We start from the raw sequence: 20021 nt of genomic DNA, 5'->3' as shown, positions 1-20021 counted from the left end.
ACGCAGTGGATGTGTGAAAATATGCAAATGTCTCAGACATCGGAATATTATTGAGAAGCCCACTGGTGGCATCACAAATCCATGCACCTGTGTACAAATACGCAGCCGCCGTCGCAGATCATTCGATAATCGTCCATCTGATCTATGGCTCTATTGTCGTGCAGAATGGCCTCCTGAACTGAGACATTGGAACCACTTGATCTGTGTATGGGATCGCAGACGCAGGCAATGACAATCCCCGGAAACGGACGGGACACATCTGTGTTTTTTGCTGCCACTTCCCTTTACTTACCCCAAATGGCCCCTGACTGTCAATCACTTTGCAAATGATAAGTCTCTGTGCGCGACTACAGTAATATACCTTGACGCATACACAGTGAGACTCAGGCGCATTTGCAGACAACCTATAATAACTCATCTGCATGGAGATTGGAATATCATATATCTCTGAATCAGGCCCAGTCTAAAAACTACTCTCCAAGATATAACCTCCTCTCTTGGCCTCGCTCAGCGGACTGACTCCTACTCATGGCTTCTGCCTTGATATTGAATAATGTAGACTTTTGGCCTGATGCAGAGATAGATGCAATTTATGCACAACTACGATTTCTTACAGATTCACAATAGCGGAAATATGCAAATGCCAGTGTCAGCATTCACCTTCTGTAATAACGTGCCACAGATTGCGTACACTCTGAGATGCCTACTTCCATTACCACAGTGCAAATCCGCTCGACACACCATCGGTCACACCAACAATCCCTCGGTCAGCCTATGGGTCACACAGTGTAACCATCTTAAATCTCTCAATAAATGGCCTTTCTGGCTGCAGCACTGTGAAAGAGAGCGCAGCTGCATGTATTTACACACCCATGACTCTCCCATAAGACGTCCTCTTTTTGTGTTCACGTATCTGGGAGGTGAATGGGCGGTCACCTCCCATTCACCTCCAACATATGCCCATGATTTGCAGTGGCCTTTTCTAATGATACCGATCCTGTATGCAACTGCGACCGCTATCGTTAGAATCACATGTGTACAGTATGGCTTTCTCAGGCTTTTCGAGTATGCGCAGTAGCAAACATCGTTCAACTGCGCAGATATCGGCGCGGCGTCCACCTCTGAACCAGGCCCTTTGTTCACTGTCTGATTTCATTACCAGTCTATACCCTCTCTCACTACATCACCTGCAAGCTCTCCTCTAACACTTTAGTCCCTCTTTTTCAAACTCTACAATTCCTTCTCCTACCTGTATAAAACTCAGGGCCTCATTCAGACCCGCTCGCAAGTGCTGAGCGCTCACAAGCGGGTCGATGTTGAGGCCCTGCGCACGCGCAGCGGCCGCACTGCGCATGCAAAAGCCCCAGAGCGAGAGAAAAATTCTCTTGCTCAGGGGCTCACTACAAAAGGGGCGGCTGTCGATGGTGATCGACAGCTCGCACCGTTTTGTAGGCGGGGTGGGGGGGTGGCTGGCCAACCGGAGGCGTTCCTGAAGGAACGCCTGCCGTTTGGGTGCGGCCCCACTGACATCACTCGTGATGTCAGTGGTGAGCTTCCGGCTCTATTAGAGCCGAAAGCTCACTGGGGCTTGCGGCAGACGAGACCCTACCACAAGAGTCTCGTCGCAAGGCCCGATGGTCAATCAACCTGGCCACTCGCTAAAGCTGTGGGTGGTCACCCACAGCTTAGCGAACGGCCAGGAGGCCAGCTCTTTACAGAGAAGCGGTCGTCCTCATTCAGAGCGAGCACTCGCATTTTGCGAGCGGCTCTGTATAAGGTCCTCAGTTCTACTAATTTTCAACAACTTTCCATTTCTCTGCAGCAAATTCTCTCTCCAATTTCTACATTCTCCTCTCCTAATCGGGTTGTACAACATATTAGCCAAATCCTAGAAATAGCCCTGGATCAAGTCACACCAGCTAGTTTTGGCTCCCAGTGTAGACTATGGGCCTGATTCAGAGCTGAACGCTCTGACCAGAGCGCTCGCTCTGAATCAGGGCCATCCTATTTAAATGTGGAGCGGCCTTTTGGACGCTCGCATAGCTGTGGGTTACCACCCACAGCTTATGCGAGCGTCCATGATGATGGTCGCGATGGTCAAAGACCATCGCGACCATCGGGCTTGCGACGAGACCCTGCGGTAGGGTCTCGCTTCCGCAAGCCCTGGAGTGATTTTGGCTCTATCAGAGCCAAAATCACTCCCACTGACATCATTACTGATGTCAGTGGGGCCGGACTCAGACGGTAGGCGTTCCCATGGGAACGCCTCCGTCTGGCAGCCACGCCCCCGGCACGCCCACCAAAGGGGGCGTGCTGTCACTCACCATCGACAGCACGCCCCCTTTGGTGCAAGACCCCGAGCGACGTATTTCTCGTCGCTCGCCAGGTCTCGCGCATGCGCACGACGGAGCTCCCTTCGTCGTGCGCATGCGCATTCGCCCAACATCGACCCGCTTGCAAGCGACCTTCCCTTGCGAGCGGGTCTGAATGACCCCCTATGACCTCTGTCATGGCACACTAAAGAGACACAGGCCCTGATTCAGAGGCGCTCGCAAAAAAGCGAGCGCTCACTCTGAATCAGGGTGGGCGGTTTTTCCTTTAGTGCGGCCTCTTGGCCGCTCGCATAGCTGTGGGTTACCACCCACAGCTTATGCGAGCGGCCAGGTGATGGTCGCGATGGTCAAGACCATCGCGACCATCGGGCTTGCGACGAGACCCTTGCGGTAGGATCTCGTTGCCGCAAGCCCCAGTGGACTTCCTGCTCTAATAGAGCAGGAAGTCCACCTACTGACGTCAGTGATGTCAGTAGGGCCGCCCACAAATGGCACCCCCCCACCCCGCCTTCCAAACAGGGCGAGCTGTTGATCAACATCGACAGCCACCCCTTTTGGATGCAAGCGCCAGAGCAAGTGCTTTTTGCACTCGATCCGGGGCTTACGCACGCTATGCGCTTGCGAGCGGGTCTGAATCAGGCCCCAATTCCTTTGAAAACTTTCTCTCAAAGTAAAAGTTTCATACTTTTAATGACTTTCTCAAATATAATCATTATAATGCTGTCTACCAGTCCTGATGAAATGCTCTGAATATCACCAAAGAAACAAGTATTAAGTATTAATAAAATAGTATTTCCCCATAAGAGAATGATTAATGTTACAGTATCTGCCTCCTTATTACAAGTGTATTGTGATTCCTTTTCTTCTGATTAGCCAGATAACACACACAGGGCCTGATTCAGAGCCGGACACTCTGACCAGAGCGCTCGCTCTGAATCAGGGCTGTCCTAGCTGAAAATGGTGCGGCCTCCTGGCCGGTCGCATAGCTGTGGGTGACCACCCACAGCTTATGCGAGCGGCCAGGTGATGGTCGCGATGGCCGAGACCATCTCGACCATCGGGCTTGCGACGAGACCCTTGTGGTAGGGTCACGTGGCCGCAAGCCCCAGTGGACTTCCTGCTCTAATAGAGCAGGAAGTCCACGTACTGACATCACGAGTGATTTCAGTAGGGCCGCCCACAAATGGCAGGCATTCCCCAGCCACCACCACCCCCCTTGCCTAGCCACCCCCCCTGCCCGGCTCCAAAACGGGGCAAGCTGTCAATCACCATCGACAGCTGCCCCGCTTTGGTGCGAGACCCGTAGCGATGGAGCGATGGCCAGGCCTCGCGCATGCGCACGCCGGAGCCAGATCCGGCGTGCACATGCGCAGTGGGGGACCATCGACCCACTTGCGAATGCACAGCGCTCGCGAGCGGGTCTGAATCAGGCCCTAAATCTCTTCTTGGACCACCCAAACTAACCACTCCGATTAACATCAATGCCCAAGATCTTGCTTCCTATTTCAAGATTGACATTTCACATATGAAATGGTATCCTATTTCCCAACCAACAGCTTGCACAATCCCTTACTGCACCCTATAGCACTTCTCTTTGATCCTTTAAAGGAACATGAAGGGGTCAATTTACTAAAGGCCGATTTTGATTTTAAATCAATCTAAAGGCGCATATCCACTACACGATAAAAATGAACAATTGAACGATTGCGACATCGTTATTGTTCAATCGTTCATTAATTGTACAGTGAATATACCGGCAATGACCAGTAATGCGCGCTCCCGCTGGTCGTTGTTGGCATCTGTCATCACCTGGACATGCAGGCCAACCTGCCGATATCTTCAGGTTGTGCATGTTCGGGGATGAGGGAGGGTGTCTGCACTGAACAACATAGCGTTCAGTGTGGGCACAGGGCCGCTCGCTCCAACCTCCAACCCACTCGCAAAGCTTGCGGGAGCCAAGACCCTGTGGTAGGGTCACGGCTCCCGCAAGCCCGAGTGGACTTCCTGCTCTAATAGAGCAGGAAGTCCACTACTGACATCACTAGTGGCCGCCTACAAATTCCAGGCGTTCCTAAGGTAACGCCTGCGTTTGTGCGGCCACCCACCTCCCCGCCAACAAAACGGGGCGAGCTGTCACTCACCATCGACAACCGCTCCGTCTTGTAGCGAGACCCATAGCGACGGAGCTGCCATCACTGAACGGGTCTTGCGCATGCGCACGCCGGAGTCGGTGCATGCGCAGTGGGGGACCATCGACCCTCTTGCGAGCGCTGTGCGCTTGCGAGCAGGTCTGAATCAGGCCCACATTATCCCCTGCACAATATAAGGAACGATTGAACGATTACTATGTTGTAATCATATAGCTGTTCTACACTCGTGCAGTGGATATGCACCTTTAAATGATTTTGTGTTTCATTGGCTAAATTGCACATTACTAACATTTAAAAATCAATATAAAAAATTGTCTGTTAATAAGTGTGTGATTTAGCCCCTGAAATACAACATTAATTTAGCAAGGGAGATAAGTGGCGGTTTTGTTGGTTTTCTCATATACCCCTGCACATAACGGCAAATTGATGAACCAAACCACTGAATTTACTATTAGGCAGTTTTGATGGGGTTTTGTATAGAGATGAGCAAACTGTGGGGTTCCAAGTCAAACCGAGTCACGTCTCAGATTACTTTGGGGTTCCGGGTAGAACTCGGGTCTTCTTGCCAAGTTCAGAACTCGAATCTAATAACCCGGTCTTGCTTGTTTTGGATTGCATTTAAGTCCCTCCATCATAATATCAGGTGCTATGAGGTGGTCAAAACTTACTGGATGAATGGTATTGATGTTAATAATACTATACTGTAATAACAAAAACAGGTCCAAGTTATATGATTTTAGCTGTTTTTATCAATTTTTAAAGAAATCCAAAAACGAAACAAAACCCTTGAGGGTGGATTTGCCGAAGCTAAACACGACAATGGTTTAGAACCAAAACCAAAACACAGGGATCTGCCATAAAAGTGCTGCAAAACTGCCATAAAAATTTATATAGCTATCAAATAATAAAAAATATTTTTTTAAAACACCAATTAAAAATAATTAATATTGTCCTATTTAATATAATTAAGAAATAATATTGCTCTCTTAAAAATAATAATAATAATAATAATAATAATAATAATATTAAACCATAATTCCTCCCTTAAGTATTAATAAAATAGTATTTCCCCATAAGAGAATGATTAATGTTACAGTATCTGCCTCCTTATTACAAGTGTATTGTGATTCCTTTTCTTCTGATTAGCCAGATAACACACACAGGGCCTGATTCAGAGCCGGACACTCTGACCAGAGCGCTCGCTCTGAATCAGGGCTGTCCTAGCTGAAAATGGTGCGGCCTCCTGGCCGGTCGCATAGCTGTGGGTGACCACCCACAGCTTATGCGAGCGGCCAAAAAGATGGTCACGATGGTCAAGACCATCGCGACCATTGGGCTTGCGACGAGACCCTTGTGGTAGGGTCTCATCTGCCGCAAGCCGGGAGTGCTTTTGGCTCTATCAGAGCCAAAAACACTCCCACTGACATCACGAGTGATGTCAGTGGGGCCGGACCCAGATGGTAGGCGTTCCCTGTCACTCACCATCGACAGCACGCCCCCTTTGGTGCGAGACCCCGAGCGATGGCTTCCCCGTCGCTCACCGGGTCTCGTGCATGCGCACGACGGAGGCGCCTCCATCGTGCGCATGCGCATTTGGGTAACATCGACCCGCTTGAGAGCGTACAGTGCTCGCGAGCGGGTCTGAATGAGACCCACAGCATGCTATTACAGCTATCTCGCCTGTCACAGCCTCTTCATTTGTTTCAGCAGGTTTGTCCGCGGTTTTGTGGCAGTCTCTAAACCCGGCAGTAAGTGAATCTGGGGTTTCCATACTTGTAATTCTAAAATGATCATTCAAAGTTCTACTCTGTTGTAAAGTGTGGTTTCTCTGTTTTTTTGGTGGGTATGAGTTTAGTAACTTTCCCCCAAGGGTTGGGTTACCATTACAGTCAGGAAGGAGATTGGAAAGTCAGGTACAGGGGCGTATCTATACGCACACAGGCACCTGGGTCCAGGGGGGCCCCGCACTGCGCACCCTGCACCCATAATATACTTACTTCTCTGGAGTCTCACGTCATTGCTGTAAAAATGTCTTTAAAATGGCCACAGCGGCCGCTTTCCCATCATTTGCGCATGCGCAGTACAGGGAAAATGGCTGCCGCGGCCATTTTCCCGGTAACCTGTGCATGCGCTATAGACTCTGGGCGCACTCTAGTGCCCAGAGTCTATAACTCTGGCGCTGGCCGTGCACAGCTCAGAGCGCTGTTGGCTGCCGAACAGAGAGGAGGGGGCCTGTGACGGAGGAGGGGGCCTGTGCACACGGGCCCCCTCCTCACTAGAAAGGCCACTGGTCAGGTATGTGATAAGATGTAGGGGTAAATTTACTAAACTGCACTTTTCAAAACCACCATGACTCCAGCAGCTGAACCGCCAAAGATGCAGCAGCTTTGAAAAGCACTGCTTAGTATATACCTCTTAGAGTACACATATGAGACACTGTATCAATCCAATCTTTGCTCTCACAAGGAGGTGACACTCACATAGATCATCCAGGCTGCATAACGCTCTTTGAGGTTGTACAGCACGGCTGGCTCATTCAGGAAGGTCAGCATCGCCATGTCCTCAATTTTATCGAACTTGGGTGGGTTTTGCTGCATCTCTAGGCTGTCTTTCACAGTGACGGTCTGAAATATAAACATGTGTAGGTGTAGGCAAAATAAAAACAAACAATCACACAATAAAAACAATATATCCGGTTAGATAAAAAACTCACCTGTTGTCACATATCATAGTGTTGGACATAACTGGCTAGTTACTCACCTTACCATGTTCAGTCTCTGCTGTAATGCTGTCACCCTCACGGCTGGTCACTTTGGCTTTCACATATTCCTCTTTGCTATCAGGGACAAATACATCTTTCTTCATGTCAAAGGGACGGGTCTGGGCTTCCAAACGCTCTTTGTCAGATTTTCGCAGAAAGGGAGCTGCAGCCCCAAATTCTGCCATTACGGCGTCACCCATCACTGTGCTGTGAAGCTTGGGAATACAGAAGAGTTTGCATAACAGTACTAGAAGGCATATGAGCATTTATATTGGATACCTATATCTTATATGACATATCTAGACAAACTTGTGGAACATTTTATAGAAACCAAAACCTTACAAACAAACCTGCACTAGTTTTGATTTGACAAATATTGACCAATCATTTAAAGATGCAACAATGTACTTGTGAGTCTGATTCATTGAGGATCGCAGTTCTGTAATCGCACGCAGGTCTGCTGTGAAAATATGCTAATGAATGCAATCGCAATACCATAGCACTGCCAGCATAGAGATGCCCACTGACTCCCACTACCGCTATCTCACATCCGTAATATCTTGCAAACCCCATTAACATCAGTAACATCGGCCCCTCACGCAGAATTACAGCAGCCCTGACCTTACTTAGAAATTGCTAACCTCGTTGCAGGCAGTGAGTACTCAGGCTGTGTATGCAATCGCACTGGCTAATTAATGAACGCCCATGCAACGGCGTTCAAACAGGCACCCCCAAATGCTCACTGCCTGTCAATCACTCAGTAATGGCTTCCCGTGCTCTGCGTAATCGCAGTGCGACCGTAGTCTGTCCTTCACGCACACCCACTGCGATGCATACGCAATACACAACAATCGCCCAACTGCGTGCAATGTTGCAGTTGCGATCCCTAATGCATAGCATATATAACTATATCATAATAGTGATGGCACAACAAAGCTAAACATATACCCATAGCACACAGTACTCACCTAGGAGCAGTCAAACAGTGGATGCAGATTTTGGAGAAAGTTCTCTTTATACATCTTTGTGCATCTACGCACACACATATATATACCTGTCTCTCTTCCTGTTCCCCCTTTCCAGATTTGGGCTCCATTGTCTTTGAGCCACACCTCCACACACACAGTAAGAGAACAATTACAGTCCTCACGTCATTGTTTTGGAATCATAGTGGGGAGCTGTGGGGGACATGTGAGACCAAGAAGCACTGCAAGTGTGACATGCCATTAACTATATTTCAGATCCCCAGGGGTCAGGAAGAATTGTTAACCCATGCCCTTACACATTCCTAGTTAAGCAACAACTCTGTTATAAAATGATCTAAAGATCATTTATGAGCTGGTCCTTCAAACATGTCAGACTACTGTCTTACCTGTTCAGAGAACAAATACAGTATATTAATCAACACTTACTAGTTTTGTAAACTAGAGTGCAATGATGACACCATTTGTTCAGTAGATTGTCAGGAAGATTAAACTCAAAGGTCAGTCCACTTAGGTGTGTGTTGGGTCCTGCGAGCCGCTCTCATGGAGAGCTCGCACTGTGAATTTCAGTTGCCATCTAATTCCAAACGCACATTGCTTTTTCAGAGGAAACTTGTGCTTTTTTGTGCGCACCCCTTGAGCAGGAGAAAAGGTAGGAAAATCTTTATTTTAAGTTAAAAATGTTGGGACACAGTGCCTGATTCAAATGGACACAATGCCAATATTTACGCAGATTGGATGTTTGATTGCCATTGCGCATGTGTGTCATACATGCCTACTCTCCCGGGAATCGCAGGAGGCTCCCGATTTTTCGGGTAACCCCCCGCGATCCCGGAAGAGTAGGCATATCTCCCGCATCCCGCCCACTTCCTAGTGAAGTGGGCAGGATGGGGAGATTTTACCTGAGATTATCGGGTCCGTCGGGAAGGGGCGGGGCTAAATTAGGCAAATCGCGTCATTTAGCCCCGCCCCCTCCTCACGGACCCGCGAATCACGGGGGTTTTCTGTAAAGGGGGTGGGGCCTAATGCCGTCTATCGTCTGGCCCCGCCCCCGAAGAGGAGAGCAGCAGGTCCCCTCCTGCTGCTCCCGGAAAGCTGCCCAGCAAAGTAGGTAAGTATGATGTGTGTAAACCACACTACGCACACGCAGCAATTGACTCGCGATTATGCTCACACAGAGGATTCACTTGCAAAGTGAGTGACTGGTAGTCAGTGTTTGGGGGAGGTAACGGGGGTGGTTAGTATAAGGCAGGCGTGTCGGACTGTTTAAACACCGTTTTCTGGGTGTGCATAAAATATCCCCTGCGTCCTTGCCCTCTGCGTGTCTGGAGACCCGCCGTGTCTGCGGCAAGTTAGACATTACTCAAAAGGCCGATGGATCTGTGTCGATGTTTCCGGTTTTGTGCGTGAGCGGCGGATATGAGATGCTTTGAGTAGGCGTCACTAAACACTGGACAGCGAGTGAACCTTTAGCATATTTTCACAATTGCGATCCATGAGAGATCGCAGTTGCGATTGCATTAGTGTAAGTCTCTAATTCAGGCCCACAGTGCAGAACCTCTGGTGCACTCCTCCCAATGAATACTCATGCACTTGGAGGGGTTTAATAAGCATATTTTGGCCAATACAGACGTCAGTTTTCAGGTGATTTTCTCTAAAAAGCTCAATAAAGGGTTAAATGATGAGGGACAGATATGTGCAGGTGTGGTATTGATGCATTTTTCTGTACCCCAAAATGCTAGAAACACTTTAATTTGATGAAAAACGTTATTTTTCTCATTTATCAAACATTATTAAAAAGTACAAAAAACTGATATTTACAGTAACACCTTTTAAGAATCTCCAGTACTTATAATAACAGCCTCTATATTGTCCCGCTGTCTCTGTTGTCTGTTTTTAAGGGTCCAGTATGGCTTCCCCACTTTTTCATGCTCTTCTCCCAGGTTGCTCTCCTAACTTCACCCGAAGTAGCTAAAATTGTAATTACTAATTGGATCTTGTGTTTCTTCTAGAGAGCGATGTTCATGAAACAAATTTGCATTAGCAAACTCGCACCTAATTGTCTGATTCAGTCGCATGTTAAGCAGCTGAAATAAATATGAATATCCACCTGTACTCAGAGACAGATTCCTCTCTGTGACCGCACCGCCCCTATAAATAGTCGTCATCACTATCAGTGCATTTGCATCAGCCCTATCCTTGATGCAAGAGATCCATCTGAAATCGGATAGATCTTTGCATTTCCACAACTATGAATAGCCGGCAATTCAGCCTACACTGAGATGTACGCAATGCCAATATTTACGCAGTTGGGCAATCGTTCTATGTTAACGCCGAGGTATCTTAGTAATGCCGCTCACAGCCAGGATTACTTCACTAAGGACAAGATGCATGACGCATCGCATTCAGGATGTGATGCATCCCGCCACCCTTTGCATGCATGCCGGCCGTTAATTACACCGGTATGCATGACGTAAATCAGGTACTTCCTGGTCTATCACCCAGAAGTCCCTCTGGTATCATTCTGTGCATGCACAGAGTGACGTACGCGCCGCGGGAGGTGCTGGGAGAGATTCGATCGACTCCCTCTCACAGCACTTTCCGAAGAGAAGCCCAAAGGCGTTACCCACCACATCCAAGGGGCTTGGTGCATATGAGAAATGCGATCAAACCTGCATTTTCGGGGTGTGACCGAATTTCTCACATTGCTGCATCCCGTTCAAAGTTGTTTGGGGGCGGTGATGGGGAGTGGTGACAAAAATGCAGGCATATCCCAGCCATTTTCAAGGCATGTTGTAGCCTGCTTCTGCGACCATATGCAGATAAAGTGGCACTGACGTCTCAGTTCAGGCAGCCATTCTGCATGACCATAGGGTTACTCAGATGGACGATTATCGAATAATCTGCGATGGCGGCTACGTATTTGTATGCAGAAGCTTGGATTTGCGATGGTCCCAGTGGGCATCTCAATACATATCCCGGTGGCTACAGCATTTGCATATTTTCACACTAGCTCTGTGTGTGATCGCATCTGCGATTGTATTAGTATATATATAATTGAAACAGGCTTTGAGACCCGTACGACTAAATTGGCCATAATTATTATTTATGCGGCCTCTGACGCATGCACAGTCTGCTAAAATTGCGGGATCCGTATGCGGCCAGACATGCATGCCATACTGTAGGTCCAAAATGCATAGTTTACAGAGTGTCCGAATCTTCCGCATCCCACCCACTTCCTAGCGAAGTGGGCAGGATGGGGAGATAATTGCCGGGAATCGCGGCTCCATATAGAGGAGGCGGGGCTAAGTGACACAAAACGCAGGAAGCAAGTATGGTTTTCAAATAGTACTTATTCATTTTTTTCTTTGTGTTTCCATGAACCTACCAATTAATAAACTAATTATTAATTATATTTCACTGTATTACATGTACCTAATTTACTAAGTTAGATTTTACTAAATATAATGGACTAAGCCCATATATAGAGCAAAATAGAATTATTACATATAAAACACTTTGGACCTGATTCAGAGATTTATGTAAATCAGATATTTATGTAAATCCCCGATGTTTAATGATGTGCACATGTGCAGGAGCCGCATTACGCATGTGCAGATAAGGTATTGCGACGATGCTTGCAACGCCCCAAAAGCCGCAGCATGACTGACATGCTGCCGGCATTTGGGGGCGGCGAAGGGGAGTGTTACAGAAAACTGGAGCATGTCAGCCCTGTTTTCTGGGCGTGACAAAGCCAGTTGCTGCGTCCTTGAATGCAACTTCACTGTTCCCTGGCCCCATCAGCTTGATTTTACTGGACATCCTCTATATCCTTAGGGCCAAGGCTATTTTTCTGGAAAAATAGGTGTCCCTAGTATCAAGCTATGGGGGGCGGAGCTATAGAAAAACCATTATATATGTATATATATATATATTATACAGATTATATATACATATATATAGTATTTAGAAAATAAGGCACTCAAAAGGGATTTTAAAATAAAACTTATTCATTGGAAAATATATTTTGGCCCAGAACATTATGTCAAGTTCCTGCTGAAATTACTGGCATTGTGAAGTGGAGGGCGAGGCCACGATTACGCAATTAAGCAGCAATTGCGTTATTGGCTACCCGGACCACCCATTTCAATCAGTAAGTGGACAGCTAAGGGTGGGTGGCGGCCGACTACGGGAGACTTGCCAACTCTTCCTGGTGGCCAATTCTTCCTGGATTTTTGGGAGCCTCCCGGCTGTTCCTGGGGAGTAGGCAAGAATGATTTGGATGTAATTTAAGATGCGTATAACAAAGTCTCCAAAGCACAGATGCAGCTTTGGGCTTGCCGTGGACTTAGATTGTTGCAGAGGCCCATAGATTTGCATATCAAGATATCTGTGTACATATATATATACACTTTTGATCCAGTCTCCTAGATAGGAGCACTCACCAATAACAACAATAAAAGTCTCTAATGAATCCAGAAAAGTGTCATCATTTAATCTTCAAAATTGAAAAATGTTGTCCACAATAGGCCATATATTCAGTATTGTTGACGTTTCGGTTCAAAATATGAACCTTTCTCAAGACTGGCACAAAATGTACATCATACTCATAGTGCTAAACGCACACACTTATGTATTACATCTTTTTGTATTACATGGGGGGACCGACAGAAGATAATGGGGGTAGTCTGTAAACTGTATCATGATGCGTTCCTGCAAGTTACAGTGTCCAATAAGCAGGGATTGGAGAAATCAGACGGCTCTGCAGCGCCATCATATTTCCACTGGTGGTATTGCAACACTAGTGATCTTTCTCTCCTTCACGTCAGTGGTAATTCGTAAAATGATGGGGTTTCAGTCATCTTATGCTGTTGTACTGTTTCTGTCTGCACACATGGTCTGTTCCTATAATTGCCAGGTGTACATATATATATATATCAAGAAAGCTGCAGACGAGCAGAAGTTGGTACAGAGGTGTATATGTGTGTGTAATTTTACAGAGTAGTGGAGAAATGCAATTTCATTTAGTGCAACAAAATTATCAAAGTATGATAAAGGAGTGACGAGGGTAAATTTTCAGGGTCATTCCTTGTCGCGCACAGCTATTCTCGCTCAGAGCTGTAGATACATTATAAAGTCTTGCCTAAGAGTGGTACATAACATAGATGGTTAGCAGTACGTAAACTTACAGCTTACACATTATATAATAAACATGGAGAGAAAAGAAACAACATCACTATATTAACATATGCAAACATGGGGTACTGGACAGGGATTGAAAAGAAACATGGGAAGATGGGGTGTTAGGAGTATGGGATCACAACACAAACAATGAGGCAAAATAAATACAGAGAGGAGCCTCAGAGCAAGATCACCTGGAGTGAGGGTATTAGGACGGTGGACGAGTTAGGACTTTTGAGTTGGTTGGGATCAGTGGCGACTCCAGAGGTGGGGCTGCAGAGCAATCCAAAATTCAAATAGGGGAGCCACACCAACTGCCAATTAGTTCCAGTTGGCAATGTTTGGCAGCATTTGGGGTGGCAGTTGGTGTAGCCTCCCTATTTGAATTTTGGACTGCACTGCAGCCCCAGCTCTGGAGCCATCACTGGTTGGGATATTGCAGACATGTAATTCCTATATTCATCCAAGTCTTTATATTCCAACCAAGGAAACCAGGCCCCAGTAAACTCTGCAACTTTGGCAGGCGAAAGCTGAATAGGCTTGAGAATAGATAAGAATCCTGGGTTTTTTGCTGATTGGCTGCCTTGTCAGTATTTGTTGCTAGGCAGATTAGTTTAGGTTTTGATCAGCTGGTGTGTTGTTTGACCAATGGGTTGATTGGAGGTGTGTTTATGAGAAACTGTATATGTTGGAGTTTTTCCTGTACACAGCCTCTTTTTTCATTTTGGAGTGATAAATATCAGGCAATTCTGCCTCACTTCTACACTTTTCAATCTGTCCCTCTCTCTTTGTTCTTTCCTGTTTCTCTACATTTTCTTTACTATATTTCTCCTTCCCTTTTGTTCTTCCCTCTCTTTCCAGCTCTGTTTATTTATATTTATTTATTTATTTCCCATTTAACAATATTTTATGCCCTGTCCCTGCAGGCCCAGTCCGCCCCCACCCCCACGTCGCTACTGAGTTCCCCCGCAAGTGCTGCCTGAGCTTGTGAGCGTGGGTGGCGTCTCCCCCCCTTCCTGCCAGGCATCCACTTATTTCCCTGGCTCATTGCAGGGCTTGCCATTTATGCCAAGTAATGCATCCCTGTCCACCTCCGCTGCACCAGCAGGAGCGGCTGCTCTCTGCAATGCCCGATAGTGCAGCCAAACTAGGTGTTTTGTTTCCATTTTCAGCCCGGTGGCCATTTTGGATCCCACTGCCACAGTGGGATCCTGCCAGTTCAGCCAGGTTGCTGGATTTATGTCATAGCCCATAGCTTCTGGGCCCTCAAGGTTCCTGCTTCCCTGTTGGGAGTCTCTAGGGCCTGGTCCCTCCCCATGTCCCTAATGTAATACCCCGCCAGGTATTGCAAAGGTTTATTGTGATAGTTCCACTCTTACCAGATCTGGATGATTCTTTTGGTTCTTCTTGGTATAGCAGAGAGGTAAGGAGGATCGTACAGCCATAGTAATGGCTCAAATACAGAAAGATACGGCGTATCCTTAGTTATATTTTTCTTTATTAAAATTCAATAGAAGTCAGAAAGAACAGGATATATTCAAGATCAATCACTGTCTTTTCATTTAACATACCTACAATCAATTACAAACAATAGCAACTGTTTCTAATGATACACACTCAGCACAAAAGATATGTTTATTAAACAGGAATATTTATTTGCTGGTACTGTAAGGTGAAAGGTTAGTAACAATATACAGTGCATGCTCAACAAGATATCAATCTCCAACAAAATACTATCACTATGTTAGCATCAGCAATACACAAATTGCAATACAGTTTTAATTTATATACATAGACCCTGGCCAGGCATCTGTCTGTTGGTGCACATTTGAAGAAAGCAATGTTGTCCTTTCTTTAGGACAGTGTGAGTAGAGGAAAGGTGTCTGTAATAAGCTACTATGAAGTAATATCATGCCTGTGGAAACTTGGAGGAATTATACAGTAATTCGGACGGTGCAAGCCCGGGCCTAGAAATGTACTTATTCTCGTGAAGCTGATGTAGCAATAGTTGAAGGGTTTGTTTATTCTCTATAACTGCTGGAGTACTAGCGGGGTTTTTAAATATATGATGTTTTCTCCCTCTCACATGCAGTTCAATCACCTCAGAATTATCTTTAGCTGATTTAGGCTGTTTTAGTCCTTGTTTCTCCAGAAGGAACTATTTATTAAGGGAAAGTATCTGCTGGATAACTGAGGACCTCATTCAGAGTCGGTCGTTGCGGCCGCACGGTCGTATGCCACCGATGTTCGCTAAACTGCGCATGCGTAAAATTCGCAATTGCTTTCTCCTTCAACTTGGCCAGGTCGTTAGTTTGAGTGACAGGATGAGGCGTTTGTGGGTGGTAACAGGGGAAGGTGCTTGTGAACGGGGGAGTGGAGATCCGAACGCAGGCGTGCCTGACTATGCAAACGGCGTTTTATGGGAGTGCATAATTAACTAATTAGTGTCATGGCAAATGTGACATGGGAGATTTTTACACTGACTTGATCGTAGTGCTTAAGAGAGGGTATGGTCAACCTTAAGGTCTACGACAAGCTCCGATGGTTCCCGAAGGTCTCGATTAATCCTTATATGCCCAGAGATGACGTGTAATGGGAACGAGAAGGGGGCGTATTTTTAGTCTTATGGCCGCATCCTCCCCTCACTCGTCCAGCTAACAATCCCATCTTAACGACGCAACTTGCGAGCGCTTCATTTGCATATCCAGCCCCTTTTACCTTACGACCGTGCGGCCGCAACGACCGACTCTGAATGAGGTCCTGAGTCCTTTCCTGAGGTGTAAGCTAACTTGCATGCTGTGTAGGCTGTCAGCAGTGATGTATGCTAGCTGTCAGATGGAGTGCAGTGAGGAGGTGTCAGGCCGTGTTTGCAGTGTGATTACAGAACCCTCCTAGTGACTGCACTGGGTGTCCTGAGGAGGCTGCATATGACACTACCTTCCTCACCAGCTAGCCGCTCTCCTGGGTGGATCCTGCTTGTGTGTCTGCCACACACTGACTGTGAGGTAGGGACAAGAGTCTGCCTTACCACCTGTTTCAAGGGAAGATGTCCGCTACGATAAGCCTCCGGACCATCTGCTCTCATCGGATATTATGGAATGAAGGCCGGCGTTGGTTCCTGTGATCTGCCTCTGTATCACCGCCTCTCCCTCTCTGGAGGATGGGTGGCCTCTCTGGGGATAAGTCTGCTGCCCCTTACCAAAAACGCAGTGCTGACAGTCACTATTACTCTCCGGATTACGGTGGATCACAGACGCAGAACCCCACTCATCAGCTCCCTCAGGACTCACTAACTGTCCTTTACCTCAGGAGAGGCCCCTCTTCAACTGTCATAACTGTCCCCTTCAGCCTCCTGCAGCTGGTTCCAGTATGAGTCATGTGACCTGCTGCTGACTTACCACATGCTACCTGCACTAGTACGTACAGTATATTTTGTTTTTATAGGGGTTTTAAATACACTAGTGATACCCACCATAGCCTTAAACACAGTGTTTTGGTGGGGTATCACATAATACCCTGCTAGAATATTGCGTGTCCTCACGCATTAGATACCTTAAAGTAGTACAAATTCAAACATACATGTTACAATTTTCTTATTAATTATCTACATGTAACAATTTTGAGTAATACATTCTTCACATTTTACTTAATAAAACTTTTACTTTTGGTACACTTTTGCCAAGATCTAATGAGTTGAATTCCCTTTGTGCCTCTTTTTTGAGTGTCTTGATGCTCTTTGCAAAATTTGGGCCACTTCACTAGAATCTATAACCATATATTCTCCTCTGGGACCGCATACTGCGCCAAAACAGTCATTATGGGCTTCTTGGATATAATACAAGGTTTCTCAGCAACGACATATGTCAACTCTTGCATAACAGTATCCTGAAGATTCTGTTTAGAAGATTCCAAGCTCTCAGCTCTGGGTGAGTTAGAATCCCTTAGCATGTCGTCTTTACAATCAATGGCACAGGAATCTGGTTGGTAATGGTGGGCCACACTGGAATGGGCGTCATCCTTTCCGGGTTTACTCTGGCATGGAAACTGCTGAAGAAATTGTGGTCCATCAATTTGCATTTTCTGTTGCATCCATCCACTCGGTTTCTCCATATCTTGATTTGTTTTTCCCAACACTCCACCTTGCACAGGTGCATTGGGACACTGTTGTTTGTGTCCATATGGTCTCTGTAAATAGTATGGTGGGTAGCGACGTGTCTGATGAGGCTGTTGTTGACTTGTACTGTCTGTCACACTTTCCACTTCTTCGGGCTCCTTTCCATATTCATGGTATTGGTAGTTTTGCTGGTAATTACATGGAGAACCTCTGCAATGTGAACAGTGCCAATAACACTTACGATCTGCTGCATATCTGCTGCCTTGAGCTGGGACACCACAAGGACCAGTGACATTTGCTGTGTGTAGACCTTTCTCCCCATTCACAACATCAAACAGTTTCTCCTTCTCCCAAACACTTCCTGGGGTTGTTGTTCTTGATGAAGGAATACTGTACAAACACATCTTTCTTGGTGTCATTACGGTTTATGAATCCATAACCACGTTGCACACGGAATCATATGACTTTGCCTAAAACATTTTCTGTGCAGGCTGGGGCATTGGAGTTTAAAGGCTCCATATGGCTGCAATCTCGTTCTATATGGCCACTCCTTTTGCACTGTTGACAAATAGGTCGAACTTGTGAATCAGTTCGGTTGTAAACTCTCCTTCCATTCCTTTGCGGGATTTCCCCCCAATCAGTGGAAGTTCTTCTCCTCTCAGTCCACCACCTGGTTTCTGTCGCATTGGCATTCTGCTGTATTTTTAAGTTGTGGATCTCTCTACACATCTCCGCAATTCTGGTGGTCAACTCTTCTATTTGGCCTTTTAGCGCTTGAGCTATATCAGTGACGGGAGCTTGGGTGCCTTGAACCACCATCGTCACTGGGTGTTTGACTTGTTGACCAGGTATTTCGGGAAAAGCTATCTCACGAATCTGGTGAGGTCCTACCACCTTAATAGCGGCTTCTTTAAAGTCCAGAAATGTATGATCTAGTAATTGCATTCGGAGTAACCATAGTTGTGTCTTCACATTCTCATTATTTGCCCCTTCTAGGTCTTATCTACATTGCGCACTTCAGCATCATCAATAGTTTGAATATCCCGCAAGGCCCCCTGCAGACCTAAAGCATAGTCTTGAAGTGTTTGTCCCCTGCATCATTGCTCCTGCCACTCTGAATGGCCCTGCTCAGGTGGCCTTTTTGTCATATCCCCTGGGCTAAGGCTTCCTGAGCTCTGGTTTCCCCCCCCCCCTGTAGCCCTTTGTTTTGTTGGCTACCCTTCCCCCGACTACCCCTCATCTCCCCATTTCCTTCACCCCCCCATGGTTTTCCTTTTGTACCCCGCTCCCCATGCTAGTTCTGCCTCCTGACAGTTCATGCTTCTACCCCAACATCCATTCCCTCAGTGCCCCCCCCATTCCCTGGCCTTGGTTCCTCCTCCTCCTGTTCCTTTTACCCCTTTACCTTCCCCCCTGCTTCCATTTTCTCCTCTGTGGGCTTGGTCCTGTCCCCCGCCATTTTCTTTGGGGTTTGCCACCTCTCCCCCTCCCCCACATTCGAGTCCCCTTCTCCCATCCTGGCTACTCACCTTTCTCTTTTAGTTTCAGGTTTGCCATTCCTATCTGTCAATTCTACAGACGTCGCCGTGGCGGAAGAGGTTCCCTTAAATGTCGGTCTGGTGGCTCCTCCGCGTGAAGCTTTGGAGAGAGCGGTTCCCGGGCCATTTGGTGTTGGTGAGTATGATAAGCTTTGTTTTTCTTCCCTTGTCTGACTCCATTTTTAGCTCTTATTTGTCTGGTTCCTCTGGATGCCTGTGTAGAATTTCTTTGCGCCAACACCATGATTTTTAAGGAGCCTATCCACTAGGCAACCTGATAGACTGAACGACTAGTGTTCAGACCTTCAGGTCGCCGAGGTGCGGTGCCCGCACTGAACAGCACTCACTGAACATCATTCAGTGTAGGAGCCCGACCTCCTATCTATGAACATGCGGAACCTGACGATCCTCGTCGGGTTGACAGGCATTTACAGTAGATAGTCGGGGTCAGCAAGGACCCAGCGTGCACAAACATCGCTGGTCCTTGCAAGCTATCCATTACACGATTTTCTGTACGATGCAACCAAAACCTCCTGGTTTTGGTCAGATCATGCAAAAAGTCGTGTAATGGATAGACCCCTTTAGGCTTTTGTGTATGAGCGTTATGGATGAGATTTGCATGGGTAAATTTGTTTCGCAGACGGGATGAAGCAGGGTTTGGCGTTGGCTATGGAACCGGGGGCATGGGGATGGGACTTATTGTTGTTTTAATTTGTGGCTTACAGGCATAAGGAATTTTGCGGCCTGGTATCTGGAGACACGCTGAGGAACATATGAATGTACTTTAATGTATACATATTTGGTTCATGATACATTCACATGGCCCATAGGGCTCGCATGAAGGATTATGGCTTGTGGATAGGTGCTAGCTGTAGGTCTATTTGGTGATGCCGCTGGTGGTTAATGACGTTTAATTGTGACTGTAAGTTTCGCAGCAGTGTCGACCTTCCTTCAAAAATCA

General features: G+C 46.8%; 1 protein-coding gene across 1 annotated transcript in view; it reads right to left on the bottom strand.

The window, feature by feature from the left end:
- LOC148526619 (myosin-7) overlaps positions 1–8263 on the bottom strand; it is a 39871-nt gene extending 31608 nt beyond the window's left edge. Inside the window, exons 1-3 of the mRNA XM_088469994.1 lie at positions 8213–8263; positions 7244–7459; positions 6964–7107 (exon numbers count right to left, since the gene is read on the bottom strand). Coding sequence (XP_088326120.1) covers positions 6964–7107; positions 7244–7444 — 345 coding nt within the window. The 5' untranslated portion in view covers positions 7445–7459; positions 8213–8263. The remainder of the gene's footprint in view (positions 1–6963; positions 7108–7243; positions 7460–8212) is intronic.
- Positions 8264–20021: the final 11758 nt, after the last annotated feature.

Source organism: Taudactylus pleione, unplaced genomic scaffold, assembly GCF_031769625.1.
Source record: "Taudactylus pleione unplaced genomic scaffold, aTauple2 ptg000095l, whole genome shotgun sequence".
In the NCBI taxonomy this organism is placed as follows: Eukaryota; Metazoa; Chordata; class Amphibia; order Anura; family Myobatrachidae; genus Taudactylus; species Taudactylus pleione.
This window is presented reverse-complemented; position numbering and strand designations above follow the sequence as displayed.